We start from the raw sequence: 24,670 nt of genomic DNA, 5'->3' as shown, positions 1-24,670 counted from the left end.
TGTTCGTTTGGGCCAGTGGTGCGCTCTTCATCAGAACAGACTTTTTATACTGCTAGCAACCCACTATGAAGAGTACATGTACACCGCTCGCTACAGAATACTTTGGGTAGGTACCTCTCATTCACCTATTTAGTTTCCCCTCCCCTTTTGGATAGGTAGGTAGGTAAGAAAGAGGACCTATCAATAAAATAATGAATTTTGCCTGGCATGGTTTTGCCCGGTAGGGTGTTTCTGTCATTGTCTGATCTGGTCAGTCATTCATTCATTCATTCATTCCTGTGATTATCATTATCAGATTTTTTTATTAGTACAGGTATGGTTTCGTTGTGAAGGACCTTTCCTTTTCCCTGTCTCCTTCCTGTCTGTCTTTTTTTTTTTTAAAAAAAAAGCAACAGTTAACGAATGGATCCTTCATATTGAGCCCATTACAATTATTGGATGTGAACTGAACTGAATTGAAATGCTAAGTAGAAAGCAGCAAAGCGACAATGATGACAACACTGCCGCTGCGCTGCACTGACATGCATATATATATAATATGCTGTGTACATATGCTATTGTCTGGAATCCAGATAATAGATCGAATGATGCCACCTACCTACTATCCATAGTCACTAGTACATATGAAAACGGGAAGTAAAAATTTTTTTTTAGAGAGTGGTAAGTGATGATATAGCATGTAGCATTTTCTTAGGAAATCATAAATTTTATGATTTTCACAGAAGAAAAAATAATACCCGTTTCTCTCAAAGGAAATAAAGATAACAAAAAAAAAAGAGAGCTGAGCGTGCCAGGGGTCGAACCTGGAATCTCCTGATCCGTAGTCAGGCGCCTTGCCATTGGGCCACACGCCCTGATGCTATGTGATGGGTGGATCGTGTGTATGACCCAAAAATCAAACATAATAACTAGGTAGTCTTACAGCTTCAAAAATGTCAATCATCTTATAAGAATACTTATTTGTACATACAGTTAGTTAGTTACTTAGTCAGTCCGCTTCAGCACTCCCCGGCGCTACAGGACTCTTATAGCAGTGCACTGTCTGCGTGTTGCAGTATGCCAGCAACCCCTCTGTCCCCCATTCACCGCCCACTCCGCTCTCCTTCCATCCTGCTAGATACCCGTTTGGTAGCGGTCTTGGAGGCTTGTTGATGTATACCGTCCCCGACTGGATTCGTTCGCCTAGTGCAGTGGCCCGGTCGACGTCGCCGGACCAGACGCTGGCGCCTAGGCCTGTGTTGGTGTCGTTGACTCGGCGGATGACTTCGTCTTCGTCTTTCCATGAGAGGACGGGGACGATGGGGCCTGATGAGTCAGCGTTAGTATGTTGCCAATAAAAATGAGGAATAATGCTGTTATATGGCATCGCGACCTACCAAATGCCTCCTCTTTCACCACCTTGGCTCCATCCGGAGGATTGTCGATGATCGCCGGCTGGATGACGAAGTTGTTGTCGTCCATGATATCAGGACTTCCTAACGCGAATTTGTACCCCTTCCGACGACAGTCTTCGTAAAACTGCTTCACGATCTTGTACTGCATCTCGTTCTGGATCGGGCCCAGCATGTTGCCCGCATCTGCGGTGGAAGGGCTCGTCTTCCACTCCTTGACGATGTCGATCATCCGCTGTAGGAACTTGTCGTAGATATCCTCATGCACGTAGATGCGCTTGCTCGCGAGACAGTACTGGCCGGAGTTCAGGAACGCGCCGCTAGCGACCTGCGGCGCCACCACCGAGACGTCCACGTCTGGGCAGACAATGCACGCGTCGTTCCCGCCTAGCTCCAGGGTGATACTTTTTAGCGTCTTGCTGGCCGCGGCCATGATCTTCTTCCCTGTGGCGATGGATCCGGTGAAACTAATTTTTTGGATGCCCGGGTGCTCGCAGAGCAGCGGACCGGTCTTCTCGTCGCCGTTCAATGCCTGGATGACTCCACGAGGGAAGATGGATTTGACGACCTCGACGAATTTCAACACGCTGTATGGCGTGAGCGGAGACGGCTTCACGATCACGCAGTTCCCTGTGAGCAAGGCGGCGCCGATCTTGCCCATGGCCAGCACGAGCGGGTAGTTGAAGGGACAGATGGCGGCGACGACGCCCATGGGCACGTAGCGGATACTCAGGCGGAGATCTTCGTCGTCTTGGACTAGCTTTGGTTGAATCTCGGGGTGGGATGCTATTATCATCCACGAAGTCAGACCATCATCTCCAGAGAAAGGTCATTCTGCTTCCTTACAATGATAAGTCAGGAAACCGACAGAATGATCCACCTCCATTCGCGCAAACTGGATCTGCGTGTTTCTTAGTATGATGATACGTTTGCATGCAAAATTCTCTTGCTAGGCCTACAGGTTTGCCATTCTCTTGCATGATTATACTCGCCATCTCCTCCTTGATCGCGAGCAGCGCTTCGCGTGCTTGAGAGAGGAGTTTGGCGCGTTCCGACCATGATGTCGACGACCAGCTGGTGAAGGCCTGAGTCGCTGCGGCGACTGCTTCGTCGACGTCCGCCTCACTCGCTACAGGCACCTTCCAGAGCGGCTGTTTGTTGGAGGGATTCACGGCTTGGGTGACGCGGGGACCATCGCGCGCCTCGCCATTGATGGTATTGCTGAAGGTGAAGAAATTCGCTGACGTAGCCATGACTGCCGACCAGAGGAGGTCTGGATGGCTTGAGAATTGCAATTGTGTCGTCGTCTTTAAGGGAGCATATCTGAAGATAAATTAATCTATGAACGTCATCGTCATGTGCTTGCTCGTGTGGAACCCCTCATTGCCACTTATCTGGCCGTGGGGTAAGATTAGATTTAGCCGTTTAAGCTTGTTAAGCTTGGATGACGGCTCTTGGTCGAGCTCGAGTACCGAGAACCGCGGTTGAGGTCTTAGACAAACAGATACAAACGGATGCGGAAATTGTCCATTGATGGGTAGAAAACTGGGTAGGGAGGTATTCCGTACTTGCTGGTGATTAGTTGACTAGTGCATGCAGGAACGGCACTGCTGACTGTCTTTGGCGGACTTGGACGGGGGTGACCTGCCAGCTGTAGTTAAATAATATGACATGCCAATTGGTAATGGTTGTGAGCTTTATGTAGTGTTACAAGTTGGCCTGTTTCTCACATCGTACTGGTGTAACTGTACTATAGTATTGTCTCAATGTCGGCACTTAGTTACGTAGTCTTTGTAAGCAGATTAAATTCCATCCACCACTGAGGAAAAACCACAGTTAGTCCATTGATTCCGACGGGCAAAAGACAATGAAATGGAGCATTCAACTCCTAATATTCCTGCATCCAAAGCAGTCGTCAACCTCCATAGCTCCACCTCCATCGTCGCGGATGCACGGCTCTCTTCGACTGCCGTTTGGAACGCGCTCATCGACACGTTGACCTGGCCGCGATGGAACACGCTCGTTCCCCGCGTGACGATCCGGCAGCAGCCGCAACAACAACCGTCGTCGCAACATCCCACGAGTGACGACTCTCAAGCAGGAGAAACAGAACTGTCACCGATTCTCCAACTCGGGACCCGGATGACTTTCCACGTAGACATGGCTGCGGGGGAATCTTCTTGGAAGGGTAAGAAGGCGACCGGCAACGATCATCCTGAAAAACCTCAACAACTTCAGGAAGTTCCCCTCGTCATCACCGTCTTCGAACCACCCGATCCAGCGACCAAGAAGCCTGGTCGAATCGTCTGGGCTGGCGACAGCACCGCCCCAGGCGGATTCTCGCCATGGTTATTGCGGGCGGAACGGACGCACGAGATTTGTGACGAGGAAGGAGACTCTTCGCAGGACATCCGAAGAGTTCAAGTCATGACTTGGGAGCTTCAGACGGGCTGGTTGGCATATGTGGTTTCGTGGCTTTATGGACGGAGGCTGCAGGCCTGTTTCGAGGCTTGGGTGGATAATTTGAAGGGGTTCGTGGAGAATGAGGTGATCCGGGAAGAGGTCAGCAGATCGATCTAGGCAGCTCCTTCTACATTGGTTTTGTTTTTCTTCACATTATTTTTTAGAGGATATATTGGTTTAATAATCCTAATGGAGCAAGCTGAAACTCAATGCAATACCAGTGTTCATTGGCATTAAGCTCTTGGTCCTTGGGACTAGCACAATTCGAGTCTGCTATCATTCCCAGGTGCATTCATTTCATTCATGTCAGACTCTATGAAGCTCATCTCGGTAGGGTAGAAAAGTCTTCAACTTTAGGGACAAAATCCCCCTTATAAAATTTATAGGGTGAAGTGGGTCATACAGTAAAACCAGATACAATATAAAGTAGCAAATAAGGGGTGGAATAATAATGAGTCATATCTTGTCGACAGTTTATTTCTCCAGTACCGCAAAATCGTCTTACTCACCAAGAGAGAGAGAAAAAAAAATAATATCTCGTTGTCACGGAAGGAAAATGGGCAGGACACATGGGGATCGGATCCATGGTACGAACAACCGATGGGTCAATCTATAGTGAACCAGACAATCAGATAACGGTTTGACCGGAGTGGTAAAACAGAAACAAAGGATTTATCCTGCGCCGTTCTCATCTAACTCTGACAGGAGCATAAAAATTTTTTTTAAAAGAATGAGTGGCTTCGGTTCTTGTTCGACCGAAAAGTTGCCTTGGGCCGCTAACTAATAGGATGGTCAAAGTTTGAAAAGTTCTAGGGAGCGTCTCGAACAACTCCTTGGCAGGACCCTTGACGGTTGGTTGGAATTGGTTCTCCGGATTCTTACCGTCGACTTGTCCACGGAAGACGTGTCATGAGAGTCGTCACTTCCTCCTGCTGATCAGGATGATGATCTAATCCTTCTATATCATTTGTTGCGAACGGATGTAGGCAGCTTCTCCGACAGCCAACGGGGTGGCGGTGGGCCGCACGTGTAATGAACGGCAGGTTGGCACGCGCCCAAGCCGCTCCCGCTCGGGCGAGGATCAGCCCTGTTGGACAGTCACAATCCAGGTATGAATGCCTGGCACGGAGTACTTCCTTCCAGCATGCAGAGTAGGAGTACAAGCACCGCATATGGAGTACAGCGTACAGAGCATTCCTATATTCTGGCCTCAAAGTGTCAAACACAACCTTCTTCTTACTCTGTGGTCCTTCGTGACTTGCATGCCGAGATTCATCGCTATTTTCAACTCTCGGCTAATATATAACGATCATCTGTCCCTGGCTGCTGGGCTTGGCGATCGGTGGAGGGAATTAGCGCCCAACGGCGGAGACGGGAACCCGCATTCTTCGGCGGATTGCTCGATTCGTGCTTGCCGGCTTTTGGCTAACGCACAGCTCCTTCCCTTTCTGCCTTTCCTTACTCCGTCCTCCGTCCTTTCTTTCCCTTTCTTTCTCCCGGCCAATGTGACGATACCATGGTCCCTTGGGGCAGTTACGCTCAGACTGTAACCGTCGCGGGACGCCGCTGGCTAGGTAGCATCCACGGTGCATCGTCGGAACTCTCTCCCTGCGCGAGTCAGCAAGGAGATCGAAATGAGGAAACAAGCAAATTTTACCTTGCCAAGCTCATGCCACAGACGCTGGCTTTCCGAACGCTTTCCAAATCTAGGCCCTTGGGCCGATCTGTCTTCCCAGTCAGCGAAAAAAATGCTGTGTTGTGTGACAGCGATTGAGGACAGTATTGACAATGCCTGGACTAGCTGTAGATAACAGCCTATATACTCCGGATGCTCCTATGATCACTGATCATAATGCAGGGGACGCGCCCCGTTGTGCGGGGGCCGAACGGCATCGATAGGAGGGACATGAGACGTCAGAATTCAGATCTTATTATTTTAGCCCTATCCGGCATCTTTTAGCTATCTCCATCCCACGCTGTCACTGTAATCTCGGCCTCGAACCCCCGCCGCCCCATCCACAAACGAAACTAATCCTTCATTTCTTTCTTTCTTGCTCCTCACTATCTGGTTTTATATTCACTCAACTTTCTTTCCTCGAATCTCGAAATCGACTGGACTCGTGACGTCTCCATTTTATCGGTCTCGGACGTCTCGGATACTTGATCCTGCCTGGTTTGCCACCACGAGGTATCGTACGTCTTACCACGATCATGCAGTTGTGCGCCGCCAAACAGATCTCTCTCTGCTTTCTGCCGCCTCGTGCCGACTGATATATACATTTCGACCTATTCGTCATCTATCCTGCGTTTGCATCTCGTTGTTACACCCACCTGAGCCGTATATATACATTATCCATATACAATATCCGCCGCCGTCACGTGCGAGCTTACGCCACTGCAGCAAACCGCTGCATCTTTCCCCACAAACGTGGGCTTGCAAGAGAGATATATAGAGAGAGCGCGTGTCGATTATATTTCTTGGAATTCTTTGTTTTACAATTCAATTTTATATAGTGAGATCTAGTTGGGTTGCGCAAATCCGATGGCTGCCAGACACGCCCCCATCCAGCTAAAACTGGAGACACCCCGGGATGAAAGATTGATGCTTCATCCTCATGTCTCACCTTCAAGCCTGACGCCTCCGGTGACTCCCACCAACAAGGCGGAGGATGATCAGAATTCTTCCCATGCAATGACCGCGCAACCCGTGACCCCCTGCGGCTCCGCAGCGGACTTGCACCGGTCACGGCCTCTTGAATTTATCTATGACCTGGAGCTTCGACGGAGCGACGACGGCCAGCCTCTGGAGTTTGGTCGTGGCGTCTGGAGCGTCGTCTACATGGCCACGTCGCGGTGGTCATCCCCCGCCTCCGGGTTGACGCCGCCATCCTCTCCGGCCGTGTCCAGTCGAGTCCTGGCCGTCAAGTCTCCTCTCCGTCGCGATGCGCACTCCGTCCTGGAGGCGGAAGCGCGCATCTTGACTCGGATCAGGGCTGCATCAGACAAGGACCGTTATGTGGTTCCCTTCCACGGCTACATTCCGACTTCCCACTCGATTGTCATGTCTGCTGTGCCTCTGGCGCTGTCGACGTACATCCGAGATCGAGCGGCCCTGGCACAAAAGAACTTTTCCACCAGGACCATGTTCGATCCTGTTCTGGGCATGGCCCAGTGGCACGATCTCGCCTTGCAGCTTATCAGCGGTCTGTCGTGGCTTCATAGCAAGCCTGGCGTGGTGCACGGGGACATCAAGCCACACAACATTCTCCTCCGCCCTCGTAAGGATAGGGTTGATGACAGCGACCGCGATCGAGACATCTTTCCCTATGAACCGCTATATACGGACTTCTCCTCGGCTCATGACATGTCGTCGCCCAAGTCAGCCCTCAGCGGGGCTGCAACGCCCTTGTCCGCCCTGACCCCTCCGTTCGCCGCCCCCGAGTTACTTTCGGTAGCGGCCTTGAAGTCGTCGGACGTCCTCGTGACGCAGGCGTCGGATGTCTTCTCCCTGGCCGTGACGCTCCTCGCAGCGGCCACCGGCGACTTAGTCCTCTATCCGGGAACGAGCAGCATGCAGCGACTCGCCATGTCGCGAGAAGGCCACCGCGTGCTCGACTTTGTTCGATCAGGGGCGCATGGCTCCCGGGTCCCTCGCAACGGACTCGTCGAGAAGAGCCTGAAGCCGGCTGTGGTCAAAGATCCCAGCGAGCGCATCAGTCCAGGAGAGTGGCTGCAGGCTATGTGCTCGTAATCAAGCATGAAGAGTTTCACTCTTTTTATTTTCGATTTTTCGACCTCTGTACATATTGCTCACGACGTTGGTTTTGGATATCTATCGCTTGTCTTCCTTCCTCGGTGTCTTATTATACCCACTTTCGTTTTCTTTTTTTTTTGTTTGCATGTTTTGGAGATACCCTGGTAGATAGAATTGGGCCTGTGGATTGGGTACATAGGACTAGTCTGATTATAAGCTTCATTTGTCTCTAGATATTGTGGCAAGAGACCTCAAACAAAAAAGACATGGGTTGTTGTGATATCTTGTCTGAATCAAGTGCATTATATCTTTTTTTGCTCCTGTCCATCTCCTGACACATCTTGCTGTTACTAAATCTGGTTGCTAAATCTTGAATGGGCCGTTCACAACTGTACAGTACAGTACATTGGGGCTATTCTACCATTTCAGAATCTCACGCATGAGTTTATCCTTGCATATCACCGGACATCGCTGCTGATGCTTAAAAAATCCCTGCTGATCAGTGGTTACCTCTGGCGCATCTCACCAGGTTCGGTTCATATACTAACTGTACTGTACAGTAGAATACTATGGGTATTATTGGAGGTTGCAGTACATAAATATTGTTCTAGAGATTTTATTATTCACAACAGACCACAATACAGTATATAATCTGATTACATGACACCTGTAATCTTGTTTGTTCCCCCTTTCCTTTTCTTTAAGACACCTGAGCAGAGAGAGGGATTCAAGGCTTGTATATATAGTACCAAAATTGTGCCTTCGAAAAATGCATCAAACAAGTAAAACCTGAGGCTAGCAAACTGGGCAGGCAGAAGAAAAATTTAAACCTTATGATGAAGGCTTGAATACTGGGAACTAAACTAAAGAAAGGCCAGGCAGTGTCGATGAAAAATAGAGGATGACTGAATTTTGATTAGAACACTAGAACTCCTAGTATAACATGAGAAAACAAGCTGATTTTTATGCCAAAAACCATGGTGGTCGACCAGTTTCCGTCTCCTTCCTTCGTTTCGGACGGGTGAGAGCACTTCTGTCTAGGACTCCTAGGCGCTGACAGCAGCGTGCTTCCACATAATTACTGAAATCGCTTGCACAAGACGCCAGACCGTTAGCATTTCCGTGACAAAGTGAAGGACTTCCTGCAGTTGTTCTCCAAGACTGCAAACAAAACACAACAAGAGCAAATCAATGATTTGCTGCAGCATATCGAGGAGCCCATTAGCATTGTTGCCAGTAGCCGCAAACTCGATGAGGTAGAGAAGATGCTCTGCCTGTCAGAAGACAGGCGGTCCAGACAAGTCTGGATGCTTCATCCAGATGAGATCCAGCCAGTACCAGACAGTCTGTGTGAGTTTATTCCTTCAGTTTTATATTATACTTATGATTCCAATCGTTTTAGATGCTCGACTCCACGACATATCAGAGGTCATGGGGCAAGACCCCACGAATGAAACAACAGCCCGTTGGCGTCTTGATGCAATCCTACAAGAACGTGTTCGAGCTGAGCAAAGGAGGGTTGCTACCGAGTTCCCGTCGAGCTTGAAAAAGCCCGTTGCCCTAACAGCTGAATCCCAACTGGAATACGAATTTGATTACAAGGGGCAGCAGCATCTTATGACGGGACGAGAGGACTATTCCGTAGGGTACGATGATACGGGCATGTCGACAAATTTGGTCATTGTGGAGGCAAAGGCAAGGGGGCAACTCCACAGTGGCTGTGCTCAATGCCTGTCATACATGGGTAAGTTATCTCTCCATCTCTCTCTTTATTTTTTAAGGAACCTGTTCAAGATTTCTAATTCTATACTATAGGTATGGTCGACCATGTCCGGAAGCGGAGCGGTAAGACAAATGCAACTGTCTATGGATGTGTTTCGGATAGTCATCAATTTACGTTCCTCCGCATTGATAATAATTCCCAGGTAAGTTTCTTTCTTTTATTGCTTTGTATTCTACAAATCGTGTTTATTAACTTAATTTAGTATTCAAGCTGGAATTCCCAACGACGGGGAAGTATGGATCAACAAACAGAAAGGGAGATCTGGACCCATCTCCTCTTCATTATGAAAAGCACTAGTCTATTGTCGCCAAGGTGCTCTGTAAAGGAGGTTCAAAAGGCAGTGGACAATACGCCAGAAGGCAAGCAGTACTGGAGGGTACATATTGGAAGCTCGGAGTCAGGTGATCCGATGATGTTGTCGAAGACTTAGAGGGAGATCATATTGAAGGCTCATGACTGCTCTATTGAAAATAATAAGAAAGATGGAGGAAGAACAGAAAAAAAGTCATTTTATAAGCCAAAACCCCCATATTCAGTAGATTTCCATCACATTCCTTTGTTGCAGGTAGCTGCAGGCTTCACAGCCAGATCGCAAGCTCCCAGAACGCCGACAGATGGTGACTTGAGTGTGTTGTTATCCCCTCCTAGTCTTGCCACTGTGAACTTGGAAGGCTTGCTGTCTTTAGCTTTATTTTGTATTATTACTAAGGCTTCAGCTTTATACAGAAGTTCAGTAACATTACGTTTTTTTTTAAAAAAAAAAACGGGTTTCCTGGTATCCTTATTATATTATATTATTATCCCCATAGAAGCTTTTATATTCCCCCCTGTATTTTGTCACCAGAAAAGATCCAACAGATAAAAGCAGTAGGCATGGCACTCTTTTTAGCTGAATGGGATATTTCTGACAGATTTGTTTCTTTTCTTGCCCAATTGAGACCTCTTGTAAGGTGACTCTAGTTACTACCTAGGTAGATAGCAATACAAGCTGCTAGGCCTGGCACAGCATCAGCCACAGAACTGGGAAGATCAAGTCCGCGCTGTCTGAACAGTTTTGCATGTGGCTTGCTGCATATCTCAGAGTTCTTTGTGTGTCGTCCCTTCCCAACAGTCTAACTTCCTCTTTTGGCAACATGCCGAGAAGCACTTCCTTGTTACAGCAGGCGACGCCAGGTGCACGCAGCACAACAGTCCCCCTCTTCTTCAGGCTTCTTCGCTTCTTCCTTCTTCTCCCTCTTTCTCTCTTCACTATCATCATCCATCTCGCTCGTTCTGATCACCATCTCAGCACCTTTTGCCTGCATAGCTCTCATATCTTAGTGCTGTCTTTGCTATCAATACCTTACTTATCTCGCTTGACTGTTAGACAATCCGCTCGTTTCCATCTCCGGTGAGCCTTTATGTTTTCAGTCAATCGAACGGAGAAGAGTCTCAGTTTGTGGTGGATTCCAGTCGTCTCTCGATCAACCCACACCAGCATTGCTTATCGTTCTGCCAAAGCACTTTTCATCATCATTTTTCCCTCTTAGCATTCGCTTTCATGACCGAAGTCAATATCCTCTTGCATAGTCATCTGTCCGAATCCAGAAGTCAAACCGAGTTACCTCTGACGCTGGTATCGGTTTGGTACGGACGGACATTGAATATTCATATCGACCTCGTCCACAGACCAGCGGACGCCGAGACTGACTTTGTTGTCCAGGGTTTCAGAGCACAGGACCCTCAAAACCCTTCCTTGATCAACTGGGAATCGACGACCGCATATCGTTGTGCCCTCCCGTCATTTGGTCCCCCAAATCAGTGGACTCTGATCCAGCAGGAGCTCGCCGTACGTAGACTTCTCGAACAAGAGCCCACGCCCCCTGAAGTCATTCAGTACCCCTTTCAGGAGAACCAAAGCAGAGGGCGGTCCCTTTCGGCGCCGTCAATCGTCCGTCAGCCCAAAAATACTGGCATTGTCCGGCGCGTTGTTTACTCTGAGCCTGGTCAAGCCCGTGGGTCTGTTGCGTTTGATTCTCGCGCCTACGCCTTGTCCTTGACACAAACGGCTCGTCTGGGTCATTTGAACGAACGGATTGAGCAATCAATTCCCCAAGACCAATTCCCCTGCTCTCCTCATCGGCTCTCTCCTGATTACGAGGATATCTCGCCGCTGGAGCCTCCATTGCCCGTACACCTCCCGCTGTCTCCTCCCGCGTATACTCAGCGCCTGGAGGACCTCAACGAACTCTTGCAATTTCCGAGTCCATACCGAGTCATTCGTTTCCCTGTGCTTGACCGATACCGAGAATTTACCTCCCAAGAGCATTTCAGATTATCTTCGACAAACACACGTGGACCTGGGACCCCTTCTACTGTTGACTTTCCAGTTCCTCCGAACACAACTCCAGTCTCTGTCAGGGAGAGCAAGCTTCCGGTCCGGTCATCCAATCCTGTACCAGCCCTGAAGAGAAAGCCTCCGCGTTTTCGCTCCAGACTTTAGTGATCGAGCGCAGGATTATCTTGCTGAAAATACGGAGAGGAGTTCGACAATCATTGGTTCATCTCACACAAGTGCGATCGAATCTCTGATTGTCAAGGCTGTCTGTCCTATTGAACTGACAGGGGAGAGTGTCGCTGCCGGTAAGTGAGATGCCTAAACGAAAAGAAGAGAAGAAACCATTCTAAAGTGCAGTAGTTTCTCGAGAAGACGTTGAAGAGCTTGGCCCCAGGAGCCTCCGATCTATCATTTTATTGCTGATCAAGACATGAATATGGTATTCCCTACTCAGCCTTTTATGCCGCATCCCACTCAGCCGTTCCCACGGTTCTACGTCATTCGACCGGATCACACCATCGTTCCTTTGCTTGCTATGGACGAGCTACCAACGTGGCTGCAGGTTGGGAATTGGGACTGGAGTGATCCGGCTCTGTTTCATTCCATGATTCCAGCAAGTTTCCACCAGATTCCTCGCATTGGCGAATACGATGTGATTTGCCATTATTGCTGTTCGGGTCTCGAGACTCTCCAGCGAAGTATATCACAACAAAGCGACAATCCGAGTCAGAATCCCAAGCCCCAGCCCACCGATGATCGCAGGTCATTCACGACTTACCCCGGAGCGTCCCGCGATCCATCTCGAGAGTTTTTCCCCGCGTTTCCTGGGTACCAGCATTACAGCATGTATGGAGAACCTCCCTTGCAGACAAACTTTCGAAGCCCATACGCAGGATTCTGTTTGGTCGACTGGCGTTGCCCTGATACGGTACTCTACTCAAGTCATTCTACTTCCCCGTGGACTTCTTCCTTTTGGTCCCCTTCTAGGCCGGTAGGATGTGTCAAACCTCAGAAAGATCACTCAGGTAGGTCGTCCAGCCTAAACCCTGAGGCCTGTGACTTTAAACCGCCACCCGGGTCCAAGGGTGCTATCGACAGTCCTTCCAGCTCTTCCAGGGAGGATGAATTCAAGGCCAACATTTTCTCCCCTAACTCTGCCTGGACGTCGTTGTCCTCCGGTCTACGTCAGAAGCCCTCTGTTGGTCCAGATACTCGTGTCGGAAAGGCATCACCTGCAAACGTACTAGATAAAGCAAAGGATCTTGGCTCACAGTCTGGGCGATGCCTCAGTGATATGGTGTCAGGTCTCAAGCAAGTCCTGGGGATTGATGCCGATCCGAAGGCACCCCAAACTTCGAAAGAGCACACATCGGAAGGCGCAGGAAACAATATTCAGGGCAAAATTGGCCAAGGCTCGAGATATACCGAGAGTCGTACTCATGGCCACCCGAGTCCTAAGGGAAGGAGGTATCGACGAGGACACATTCGAGTCAGGCACCAAATCCGCAGAAAAGAAACATCGACAGGGGAGGATGGGCATTCAAGGAAGGCGTTCTCTCTTGCAGCGAGACGGAGACGTGCACGCAAGATGAGAAGGCATCACAGTGAAGTTGACCGAAGGAGCCGATACTGGCAAGTGATGCAGAGTCCGAATTGGAGAGAGGACGCTGGGAAGGTGCAGTGAGATGGACTGGAGTTACCAGAATGGGATATGATATGGTTTCATTCGCTTTCTTTCCTTTGTGGTTACTTTACCAATTTTGTGCGAGTGCATGATTCCATCCTTGGACTTACGTCTGTTTGCCTGTCTTTCGCTTTGATCTGTTTTCTTTGTCGTCACCCACGGTTAGAATGTTTACTAGATTGTCTCCTGATAGAATTTAGCCAGTCCATTCCATTCTACAGCTTCGCCAGTGACAGGAATGGAATTGTCCGTTGAAAAGTAACCAGACACAGATCGAGTATACAGCTGAATGCCGCTTTCGCCTTTTCTGATCTTTTGCATATCTCCCCAGCAATGAGCATTCGACGCGCTGCTGGGGTCTAGTAGTCCATATATTGCTTTTATTTATATGGATAAAGTCAAGATGAAGCTCCTTACGATTAAATCGACTCCACCCTTGACTCGGTCGCCGTTTTCTAACAATCTGAAGCAAATCCCCCTTCCGATTCGACTCTGATATCGCTTCCCTGGTATATACCTTAATGCTATGAGGCAAGTAATAAGTCATCAATAACGAATATCCTTGAGTCTCTTTTCACTATGAAACCTACCTATCTTACTCTTAAGAATAAATGATGAAGCTATTGATTATGAATGAGTTGGTTCGAAACTACCTGCCTAGGTACTAGGGTACGGATACTACAGGCGTATAATATCTTCATGTTTTGCAACAAAAAGAAAAAGAAAAAGAGAAAAGAAAAAGATTAAGGCCTTGTGGATACTGCCTACCTACCTACCCAGTCACAATACCATTTTTTTTAAGAAGAAGGATACCTACCTACCTAGTAGGGGGGGTGGTAATTAAGGAAGTAGGGAAGTAGGTGGAATGGACTGGATTGATTTGATACCTTCTTCTTTTTTTAATTGATTATACTTATTTGACCTGTTGTTATATATAATACTGTGCCTGATCAAACAAGAAATAAATAATATATCCCTTAACCAAAAAAAAAGGAGCAATGTTCTTAGTTACAAGGTACTCTCTCAAGGATGATTGATTTATTGATTCCTTTTCATTTCTACTAAAGAGAAGGGCTGATACATATCTATTTTGATCAAAAACGGGTTGTGATTTATTATATCATACATCATCGCCGAAACAAAACGCCCATGTGGGAAAGAAAAAGGGGTACTGTACATACATACATACATTCAGTCATGTCATTCATCAATGGAACAAGACCTGTATGTCAACAGAAGATGTGACATATCTCATTAGTCCCATCTATAGTCGATACAGTCGATACAGTCGAGAAAGTCTATGGTCTAGTCTACAGTCTAGTCTATAGTTAAACTATAGATTCTGGACTTTACCAGCCGCTTTACCCGCCTGGAAATCGAAAGACATGGAGGCACTGTTGAACGCGGTGATGGAACCGCCCAGATTGCGGTGCACCTGCATGGCCGACTGCGGCCTGAGAGGCCAGTTGATGTACTCGCGCACCAAGTCCGTGATCACGGAGATGGGCAGCGCGCGCAGGCGGACGCCGCTGAGGTCGTATTCGAATCTGTCTTCCAAGGGGAGCGCGGTTATTGCTGTAGGCGCTGAATCTTTTGTAACTTTTCTGCGTGGCCTCCCCCTCTTCTTTATCCCGGCAGCCGCCGCTACTAGAGACAGATAATCGGAGGTCAGCCGCTTGGGCACATGGGGAAACAGGCTCGGGACCGCTTTGATGATCTCGACCGCTGACCGTTGCGGAAACATCCTTTCGACGATGTCGGCAACGGAGTCGTTTGCACGGAGTCCCAGAGCGGAGATAATGGCGACGAAGAGATCGATTTGGCGGTGTTGAGGCCGCCCCGCGGGATCGTTGACGAGTTGCACAGTGGACGAGTCAGGGTCCGGTTCGAAATAGATAATGGCACAGTCCTTGGTATCAGGCCAGAGGTCCTCACTTTTGATGATGTGCAGCGGCTCGAACGGGCGCCGGTCCCAAGGGAGGACCGCGTCATCCAGATTCCCCGTGCGAAGGGCAGCTCGCCGGTTGTCCGTCAACAAGTCGATCTGACTAGCGATGTTTAGGCTCTCCTTCGATATCTGCTCGGCGTATTCCGCCCTCATGCTGGCCAGACGAGAACCCAACTCGTGGACTTCCTGCAGGTCTGCTGCCGGATCCGCCACTGCCTGAGCCAGAGCTGTCTCAAGGGAATCAATGGCCGACTGCCTGTCAGCCCACTGAAGCCGTTGGTACCACAGTCGGTTATCTTGGTTGACCTGAGCCCGACGTTTGATCAGATCTAATCGTAACTTTTTCAAATGTTGTTGGCGACGAGTACTAGGTTGGCTCTCGAGTTGCTCAACTTCCTCCTTCAGATCCAGGTAGGTCTGATGCGCCTCAGCCTTGGCACGCGGAACGTATGGGACTTGGATCCATCCGGGTTTATCGGTCTCCGGGGCCATGGGGATCGAAGGCCGTTCACGTCCCTCCGGAGTGGTTATGTTCGCGTCGGCCGTTCGCTGACCGGCCCGAGCAGCGCTTTTGGTGATGAGTTCCCACTCTCTCACACCGACATAGGTCTCGTTGCTACCGGTTTCTGCGACGTTGACTAAGTGGAGAGCCACCGACTCGCTCAAGAGCGCGGCTTTCTTTCGGTCGATAACTGTCCGCGGAATGAGCAATTCTGCTTCTTCCGACGGCATGATGCCTAGAACCCGTACCATGCCATAGTTGTGAAACCCCGTGCGTCTCAAGCAATCTTCCAGCAGCGCCGTCCATGTCCGTGACGGGGTGAAGGTGGCTCGGTTGAAGGTTAAGTCGGTGAAATTCATAACCACGAGCAAGTTGTCATTCCTCAACCGCCTTTCCTCCGATGGATCCGACTGTGGCAAGTGCTCGGTCACCAGACTCTCCCACTCGATCCTCTCTCTCGCTTTCGTGGCCAGCTTTACCAGCTGGACCGATGGTTTGCGCGTCAATTCCTTGAGAAAGGGTTTATAAACCCTCTCTCTGGTTTCCACGAGCACATGGCGACGTGGTTGCAGAAGGTCATGGATCTTCGACGAGAGTAGCCCGACGCCCGGGCAAAAATCGAGGATGTCGCATGGTTTATTCTTTGTCAGGAAAGGGGACAGTCGCTGGACGAGAGCATCTACAGTCATGGTTATATAGCACTGTCAGCCACAGATCAACCAGGTAGTCAGATCCGTTGATGGGGCATACCACAGAGTTCCTCGCTCACAATGTCGATTCTTCTGGCATGCAATTTCGGAATCCTTTTCTGCACCTTTTCTAAAAGAGTTGATCCGCTCGACGTGGTCACTGTCCTTCGAAAAGGAAGAGTCTGGTGCAATTGGTGGCCATGGCCAAAGGAGCGCGCTGCAGCGACGTGACGAGGCCGGCAACACAGATCAAACAAAAAAGCACGCATGAAAAAGGCAAATTAAAGATCGAAGCTTCCGCGAAAGAATGGCATCTAGATATAGACATCAATAGAAGGGGGCGATTGGTGTCGGAAAGCGCAACTCTTTTTAAAAAGCAAGGAGCGGAGATAATCTAATAATTTATTAATGGAGTTCGCGGAGAATTGAGCGCCGCCCGAAGCTCTGGCGGGGCGGGCCATCATCAGATAGATCACTTCGACAATCCTTGCCAACAGCTGCATCGCATCAATGCCGTCGTGGTAGAAACATGTGCTCGCCCTGTGTCCCTAGACGATCCTGGAACGCTGCTCTCTTTGTTATTCCTCCCTGTGTCCAGAGAACCCTGGAGACGTGCCCCGCCGGGGAGGCCCCATGAATGCCGTTGCCTCCAGTCCATCGGGTTCATGGCCAGAGGGTAACCCGCTAGATTCGACCAACTTTCTAAGAAGAACCAGCCGTGACTTCTGTGTGCGAAAGATCGCCGAAACGGTGCTATCTCCAGCATGGCGTCGCCTACGGATCGAGGGTCCTCTGCCCCTCACAACGTCGAGCAGATCGCTCGCATGGCGCAAGATTACGAATACAATCCGCTGATCCCACTTCGATACTGGCTGAGGACTGCGAGGACGCTGGTCAAGGAGGTTCGTTCAGGTATCCCTGCATCCTGTATGTACAGGAGGATTGTTATGCTAACCCAGACTTGTCCTAGGCACAAATCTACGAAAGAGAAGGTCACGATGAGCAGGCCTATCTATTGCTCTTTAGGCATGCCCAGCTCGTGCTGGTGCATCTTGTGAACCACCCCGACGCGAAAGAAGAGAGCAACCGCAAGAGTCTGCTGGAGGCGGAAAAGCAAGTTAAAGTCAACATCGAGAAGTTGGAGGCTCTCAAACCGCGGATCAACAAGCGATATGAGCGTTACAAGCAATTGATGCGAGAGCGCGAGTCTCGGAAACCTACGACCTACCAGCGGGATGACATCCAGCCCAGTCGGGGTCGTCCGCCGTCCGATCCTGCGCTGGCTGGTGTCCCGGAACCACTAGAGGCTGGAGAGAATCGAGACCTGGCGGTTAAGCTGGCACATAAAGAAATCAGCCGGAGAGCTACTGCTCGACGAGCCACACGGCAGGCGGGCATATCACATGAGGAAGAGCGGAGACGCCGCATGGCTGGTATCTCTGCCTGGGGTGACTGGGAAGAAGCCGGCGGAGATGATCTCAGCAGACGGATCCAGGAGATTCGGATGAATATTGACCAGCCTTCGATCGACGTTGGACTGGAATCAACCCAGTCAGGGGTCTCCTCCGTCTACAAATACCCAAGTGTGCCACGGCAGAGGCCGTTTGATGGCAGTTCTCCAGCCATTGCCCCGCCACGGCCCAATAAAGGAGAGCCTTCAAAACCTCCTAAGCTTCCCCCGAAAGAACAGCCTGTTCCAGACCGTCCCGCGGTGTCGGACGAGCCTCCTCCTCGTCCAAGCAAAGTGTCACCGAACGCTCCGCCTGTGCCGAGTAAAGAGAGACCAGTCATCAAAGAACCGGAGTCGACACCGTCAGACCTCAATCCTTCCACTTACACCTTCAAGCCCTCTGCGTATCTTGAAAACGGGACCCCCTTACGCACGGTTTTCTTGCCCCCTACCCTGCGGACGCATTTCTTGTCGATTGCTGCACCCAACACGCGGCGCAACCTGGAGACCTGTGGCATACTTTGCGGAACGCTGATCTCGAACGCTTTGTTCGTCTCGAAACTGCTCATCCCGGAGCAAGAGTCGACGTCCGATACGTGCGAGACGGTGAACGAGTCCGCCATCTTTGATTACTGCGACTCCGAGGATCTGATGGTCCTCGGTTGGATCCATACGCATCCGACGCAGACCTGCTTCATGAGCTCGCGAGACCTGCACACCCACTGTGGTTATCAAGTGATGTTGCCCGAGAGTATTGCCATTGTGTGTGCGCCGACCAAGACTCCCGATTGGGGCGTGTTTCGACTCACCGATCCACCGGGTCTCAAATCGGTCTTGAACTGCACGCAGACGGGGTTGTTTCATCCTCATGCGGAGGGGGATCTTTACACGGATGCCCTCCGGCCCGGCCATGTGTTTGAGGCACAGGGGTTGGAATTTGAGACGGTCGACCTTCGACCGGCAGTCAGTCAGATTTCTCGTTCTTGAGTTATGTTTCCACGATTCGTACTGCATGAGATTCTCTTCTATCTAGACTGAAATGGACGTTATGCTTCCGTCCAACATGCATCTAGTCCAGGCAGTTCAAAGGGCGTTGTTCTTGATTGATGGTTTGTTTGTTTCATGTGGCTACGGTACGACTTATTTCATGTAGATCATAATCACAGCAGACGTTGTGTATATAATAATATAGTTCTGTACTGTACATCCATCACAAATCATTCCATTAGTCAGGTCGCAAGAGCAACCTGAGAACAGGACCCTTCCTTCCAAAGGAGAGTTGGATATCTTGGCTAGATCTTGTAGGGCTAGAATAATAGCTACTACCAATTGAGTTGTGTACGTATTTTTTTTTCGTGCTGGTCGAAAGAGACTAGTTTTGATGGGAGAAAGATTTTTCCATCAAAAATAATTAAGCTTGACTGGTTGATGTAGTCAATACGTATGTAATAAATTTAGAACAGTTGGCCTGATTCAATCGAGTGGAGGTGCTGGTGGAGAGCTCTCAGCTATCTATCGATATCGCCGCCCTTGCTGCCACTCCAGCTTACCACTCGCCATCCGAACAAATACAATTGACTTCATCCTCCGCAGATGATCTGATTCGATGGTCCTTTTTCCAACGACATCATCACTTTTGCCAGTGGACAACCCCCAATTCTCCCCATCTTGGGCCGCATGTCGTCCTCCGAGTCCACGTCCACGTCCACGGCCAGCTCCTCGAGATCTCGAACGCCGCAAGGTCCGACCACGTTGTCGCCATCGACGTCCTTCTCCGATGTCCACTCCGCCGCGTCGTACTTCTCCTATCCGGTCTCGCGCGTGGTGTCTGGCCTGTACCGGCGGCTGACGGATCAGGACAAGAAGAATAATAATAACAACAGCAAGCAACAGCAGCAACAACCCCGCCATGAGAAAACGACGGGCATGATCTCATCATCCTCCCCCGAAGTCTTCACCCCCAAGCGCACCGCCTCCCCCTTCCAACCGCCGCCATTGACCCCATTGACGCTCAAGTCGACGGCCGACACAACCCATCAGCTGCTCACCGTCGCTCTGGCAGAGGAGATCCGGCTACTGGTCCCGCCGCGGCTGCAGCTGGTCGACACCTGGCGGCTGGCCTACAGCCTGGAGCGGGATGGCTCGTCGCTCGCGACGCTGTACGAGAGCTGCAGGCAGTACTCGCACCGCAGTCAGCGCGCTGGCTACGTGCTGGTTGTGCGCGACACGTCGGGGGGAGCGATCTTCGGGGCGTATCTGACTGATCCGCCGCATCCTTCGCCGCACTTTTACGGCACGGGCGAATGCTTCCTCTGGCGGGCGAGCGCGTTGCCGTCGACGCCTGTTGTGCATCATCATAATAACAGTGCTGGAGATGGTGCTGGTGGCGTGCCGCGCATGATGACAGACGAAGAGCTCGAGAGAGCTGGTCTCCCACCGCCTCCGAGCGCAGACACGACACACGCCGTCCGCAGCACGACCTTACGAGGGAGTTCGACGAACACCAACCAAAAGAACGGCAGTGACCACCTCGCGCCTCCTGGCGAGGCGAACGGATCATCCTCAACCAACAACGGGACCGCAGGAGGAAGCAGCATCGACAGAAGCGGCACCAGCACGCCCGAGCGAATCCGCTTCAAAGCCTTCCCTTACAGCGGCGTAAACGACTACATGATATTTTGCGAAACTGGATTTCTCAGTGTAGGCGGAGGGTAAGCCATTCCTCCACCATCCGTCATCCACCATCTATTCACCCTTCCAACCAAGTAGAACCGCTACTAACGCTTGATCTTCGTATCTACAGGGACGGCCACTACGGCCTCTGGATCGACGACTCCGTCGAAAAAGGCATCAGTTCGTCCTGCCTGACCTTCGGGAACGAGCCCTTGTCGGACGAGGGCACGAAATTTGATATTCTGGGCGTCGAGGTCTGGTACATCGGGGCTTGATTACTGAATCGAATCTTGAATTATGGAATGAAATTAAATGAATTGAATGGAATGAAAAAAAAAAAATGAAATGAATGGGAAAAAAAATGAAATGCAAAACAAGGAAATGCAAAACACGAATATCCCCATCCTATGGTTTTGGTACCTGATACCTGATACTGATAGCTGATAGCAAGCAAGGAATTTATATAATTAATTATCTAGGCAATGATAATGATGATACCTTTTTTTCCTTGGCTCAAGTGATTTAAATGGAATGGAAGTTAAAAAGAACCCCTATGGTTTTATTTACATTGGAGGATGCTTGTCCGCTGTAGATCTACCTTGCTACATAGGTAGTTATTCCTATTCCTATTCCTATCTACTCGCTCTCACTTTCACTCTCACCCTGATTTCCCCTCTTCTGCCCTCCCTCTTCACATAATTCATTGCCAATAAAAAAAAAAACCGAGAATATATATATATATATATATATAAAGAAAATAAAGGAGAATTGGATCAATTGAATCACATCACATTGATAACCGAGGGAACTGAACTGAACTGAACTGAACCTAGCATACCATAACATAACCTAACCTGGGGAGAAATAACCCGGGGAAATAACCTGGGACTCGAGTACACAGTACAATAGTGAATATCATCAAGGAACACAATAATATCAAAAAAAAAAAAACGACGAAGATAATTATCAAGGGGAAAAAAAAATCCGAATGAGGGGCTAAATAGCAGGGGTATGAGCATCCATCACTCTTCTGGAAGAAATCGAGAAAAGGAAAAAGAAAACGAGAAAAACGACATCAATCCAACCGCCAATCCGCCGCCCGACCAACACCGATCACCTTCACTGATCCGCCCTGACTCTGACTCAAGTTCTTGCTTTAATATGGAGAGTTCACGATCTCATTCCGGCTCAATCGGCTGGCGAAGCTCCTCCTGCTAGGTGTCACCGGCCCAGCAATACTCTCACGAGTCGGCTTCTTGAAGGCCGTCTTCTGCACCATGTTGACCTCATTCGGCAGCGCGACGATGACGTTCTTATCGGAGCCGAACCGGAAGTTGTCGGCCATGACGTTCTCGCTGTATCGTTTGATGGTGTAGGGATCCTTCTTCCCGGCGAGAACCTTCTTCAGATTCCAGGTCACGATGAATGGACCGGTGGCGGTGATGATAGACGTCTCTGTCGAGTCGATACCCGTGTTGAAGTGTGCCGGCTTGAATGCCAGTGGCTGCTTCGTTTCGTGCTGGAACTGAGCAACGTGTGCAGGCTGCAGACCCAGACGACGAGGCTGAGGCTTGGAGTCTTTGGCAAAGGACCGCTCGAAGCCGAGTTTGCCTTCATTCTTGCCGTCTTTCTGCAGTGCGTCAATCAGCAGCAAATACGTCCGGCAAGTAGCCAGCACCCAGCGACCATCTGCGGAAACATCCAGACCGATGATGGGTTCTCCAAGAGCCGGGATGTGTGTCTTGGCATTGATTCCCAATCGATCGAACAGACGGATATCTCCTTTGTTTGAAGCGACAGCGATGTAGCCCTTCTCCGTCGTGGCCACCGCAGAGAAATCGTTCTTGCTCGCGTATTGCTTGAGATTGGCTTCGACCAATTTGTTGCCTGGGAGACGCGGATCAATCCGATAAAGGGCATTGTTGGACACACCGATGAACGACTGTGTCGAGGTCATTTGCGAGAATTTCTATCCAAAATTAGCAATTCCTTCAGTTCACAAACAGGTAAAAGAATTCTCTACTTACGGTCTCAGGAGCAAACGAAGTCACTGGAATGTCGTCATGAACCTTCCACTCATCAACGACCTTTCCGTATTCGAGATCCATCCGGTAAAGGGAATTTGGTTCCGCCTCGTTCTGGAGAATCATATTCGAATCTTCAGCGTGCAGCATGACTTTCTTCGGGCTAAACAGCTTGCCCTTTGGCGTCTCCACCTTCGAGATGTTGGTCGAGAACTCCAAATTGTTGTTGGGGGTGTGTTTGAAAACACCAATCTTCGAACCACGGACGACGAAAGATCTGTCGTGTTTATAGCCAACCGCAAGCTGCGAGTTGACGTTTCCGTCATCAGGACGCGTGACGACATCGTCCTGTTCTTCGTCTGTGTCATAATGCTCGCTGCGCTGCCCGTCATCTTGTTCTTCCTGCTCCTCCTTCTCCTCTTCTTGCTCCTCTTCAGCAGTCTCGCCTCCTTCAGGCGGCAAGTCCTCCATGGTGAGGTCTTGGAAAGCATCTAACACGTACTCCCTATCATCCTCCTTGACCTTGACCCACTTCATCTCATTCAGTTGTTCCCACAGAGCCTGCATCAGACCTTCCTGGAACCTCTCTTCTGTCGGCTGGTCTCTGAACCGCAGGAGCCACGAGTAGGCGGTCCCATCTTCGGTGTAGTGATTGAAGATGAATGAGAGGTACTCGAAGTTGAAGACAGGGTTGATATCGGCGACGACAGGCTGTCCCAGCCATTCTCTATCCTTGCCACTAATTTGAAGCCAGTACTGCCAGTCCCCGATCTCTGAGACAGTGGCAACCACTTCGGGATCCTGGAGAATGAATGTACCGCTGGGGAAGTCGAAAAGGTGCAACTCTGCCTTCTCCTTTGCCAGAACCTCTTTCGCTTCTGGAGCAGTGGCTGATGGGGGCGCTGCGGTGCGCTCCTGTCCTGAAGGAGGGTTCAATGTGCCCTTGGCCTTGGCATACTCCACGTCCTTTGCCATGGCTGCTGCTGCCTCTCCAGATGTCGGCGCGGCTGGGGAACCAACAGGACTGGCTGTCGGGATGGGACTCTCCTCCTCAAAATTGAACTCCTTCAGTTCCTTCTCGGTTGCCTTCTGCGCACTCCTTCGGTACTTCCTCTCGTACTGACACTGGACAGCAGCAAGCTCAAAGGTTGCAACCTTGTCTGACGAGACAGACGGATCGCAAACGAACTCGTAGAGATCGCCCGGGTCACCACTCAAATCCCTCCACGCGAGGACCTTCTCACCACCCTCTCTCACATGAGAGCGGAAGTGCAGGGCCTGGTCAAGAAGGAAGACCTTTTCGTCCTTGTCGAGGGCGCCCGTCGCACCCTGTTCGTCTTCCTCCTCTGCGAGCTCCTCTTCACCTTCTTCGTACGCCCTCTGCACCACCAGTTGGTATTGAAATTCTTGTCCCGTCCGTCGAATGGTAGCGGCGGCGTCTTTGAAGATCAATTCAGAGTAACCCTTCGGCGACAGCGGACGGACCAGGTAGAGCTGGCCCTGCGGAATCTCGATGATAGCTTCTTTGGAAGTATCCCCGAAGAGGAATTTGCTCACTGTGAAGGAGGAAAGAATAAAATGTCAGCGATAATCCCTTCCAAATAAACTGTGGTTTAAGGTTCGGTGTTGTCATGGAGGGGTTGATGGCGGGGTCATCGCGAGAACAACATACCGTTTCGGAGCATAAACATGGTGGCAGATTCCCTGGGTCGCGGTCAATAGCCTGCAGGGTTGGAGTAAAGATGATGGAGAATAAATGACAGGCAGGTGCGAGCGATTATGGTGAAGAAGGCATCACCGAAGAGGATGATGAGCTTACCAGGCTGAAGCTGCTCAATTTTTTTCTTTTATTTTGGTTTGCACCTGTTGTTTTCGTTGTCCAGCAACGGGTCCCCGCCTGTCAATGACGCAGAACCCAAACGGGGTGTGGCGGCTAATCGGTGGCGGTGTGTGGCGCAAGCTGTCCAATAATGAGGCAGCATTGGTGGCAGA

The 24,670-nt window shown here is 50.1% G+C and overlaps 9 protein-coding genes and 1 non-coding gene across 10 annotated transcripts; 6 read left to right on the top strand and 4 right to left on the bottom strand.

Moving 5' to 3' along the window:
* Positions 1–782: 782 nt before the first annotated feature.
* Positions 783–854, bottom strand: VTN77DRAFT_t39. Its single transcript has one exon. It is a non-coding gene; the product is annotated as a tRNA-Arg (tRNA).
* A 134-nt stretch (positions 855–988) lies between these two features.
* VTN77DRAFT_2089 (uncharacterized protein) lies at positions 989–2,644 on the bottom strand (the record flags this gene model as incomplete). Its single annotated transcript, XM_069417891.1, has 4 exons — positions 989–1,305; positions 1,377–2,177; positions 2,238–2,292; positions 2,351–2,644. The coding sequence occupies 4 exons, from the start codon at positions 2,642–2,644 to the stop codon at positions 989–991; spliced, it is 1,467 nt and encodes a 488-aa protein (XP_069279569.1).
* Positions 2,645–3,263: 619 nt separating this feature from the next.
* VTN77DRAFT_2088 (uncharacterized protein) lies at positions 3,264–3,971 on the top strand (the record flags this gene model as incomplete). The annotated part of the gene is made up of 1 exon (XM_069417890.1): positions 3,264–3,971. One exon carries the CDS (start codon positions 3,264–3,266, stop codon positions 3,969–3,971), a length of 708 nt encoding a protein of 235 aa, XP_069279568.1.
* A 2,425-nt stretch (positions 3,972–6,396) lies between these two features.
* VTN77DRAFT_2087 (uncharacterized protein) lies at positions 6,397–7,605 on the top strand (the record flags this gene model as incomplete). Its single annotated transcript, XM_069417889.1, has 1 exon — positions 6,397–7,605. One exon carries the CDS (start codon positions 6,397–6,399, stop codon positions 7,603–7,605), a length of 1,209 nt encoding a protein of 402 aa, XP_069279567.1.
* A 1,434-nt stretch (positions 7,606–9,039) lies between these two features.
* On the top strand, positions 9,040–11,873 carry VTN77DRAFT_2086 (uncharacterized protein; the record flags this gene model as incomplete). Its single annotated transcript, XM_069417888.1, has 3 exons — positions 9,040–9,352; positions 9,424–9,533; positions 11,094–11,873. 3 exons carry the CDS (start codon positions 9,040–9,042, stop codon positions 11,871–11,873), a joined length of 1,203 nt encoding a protein of 400 aa, XP_069279566.1.
* Positions 11,874–12,144: 271 nt separating this feature from the next.
* VTN77DRAFT_2085 (uncharacterized protein) lies at positions 12,145–13,392 on the top strand (the record flags this gene model as incomplete). Its single annotated transcript, XM_069417887.1, has 1 exon — positions 12,145–13,392. The coding sequence occupies one exon, from the start codon at positions 12,145–12,147 to the stop codon at positions 13,390–13,392; it is 1,248 nt and encodes a 415-aa protein (XP_069279565.1).
* A 1,333-nt stretch (positions 13,393–14,725) lies between these two features.
* On the bottom strand, positions 14,726–16,800 carry VTN77DRAFT_2084 (uncharacterized protein; the record flags this gene model as incomplete). The annotated part of the gene is made up of 2 exons (XM_069417886.1): positions 14,726–16,521; positions 16,593–16,800. The coding sequence occupies 2 exons, from the start codon at positions 16,798–16,800 to the stop codon at positions 14,726–14,728; spliced, it is 2,004 nt and encodes a 667-aa protein (XP_069279564.1).
* Positions 16,801–17,295: 495 nt separating this feature from the next.
* Positions 17,296–18,968, top strand: VTN77DRAFT_2083 (uncharacterized protein; the record flags this gene model as incomplete). The annotated part of the gene is made up of 2 exons (XM_069417885.1): positions 17,296–17,433; positions 17,502–18,968. The coding sequence occupies 2 exons, from the start codon at positions 17,296–17,298 to the stop codon at positions 18,966–18,968; spliced, it is 1,605 nt and encodes a 534-aa protein (XP_069279563.1).
* Positions 18,969–19,658: 690 nt separating this feature from the next.
* On the top strand, positions 19,659–20,929 carry VTN77DRAFT_2082 (uncharacterized protein; the record flags this gene model as incomplete). Its single annotated transcript, XM_069417884.1, has 2 exons — positions 19,659–20,692; positions 20,785–20,929. 2 exons carry the CDS (start codon positions 19,659–19,661, stop codon positions 20,927–20,929), a joined length of 1,179 nt encoding a protein of 392 aa, XP_069279562.1.
* An 881-nt stretch (positions 20,930–21,810) lies between these two features.
* VTN77DRAFT_2081 (uncharacterized protein) lies at positions 21,811–24,369 on the bottom strand (the record flags this gene model as incomplete). Its single annotated transcript, XM_069417883.1, has 3 exons — positions 21,811–22,623; positions 22,682–24,234; positions 24,351–24,369. 3 exons carry the CDS (start codon positions 24,367–24,369, stop codon positions 21,811–21,813), a joined length of 2,385 nt encoding a protein of 794 aa, XP_069279561.1.
* Between the last annotated feature and the right edge of the window lie 301 nt (positions 24,370–24,670).

The sequence above is a fragment of the Rasamsonia byssochlamydoides genome (assembly GCF_041956645.1).
Source record: "Rasamsonia byssochlamydoides strain NRRL 3658 unplaced genomic scaffold VTN77scaffold_16, whole genome shotgun sequence".
Taxonomy (NCBI): Eukaryota; Fungi; Ascomycota; class Eurotiomycetes; order Eurotiales; family Trichocomaceae; genus Rasamsonia; species Rasamsonia byssochlamydoides.
The sequence above is the reverse complement of the archived record's forward strand: the minus strand, read 5'-3'. Positions and strand labels throughout refer to the sequence as shown.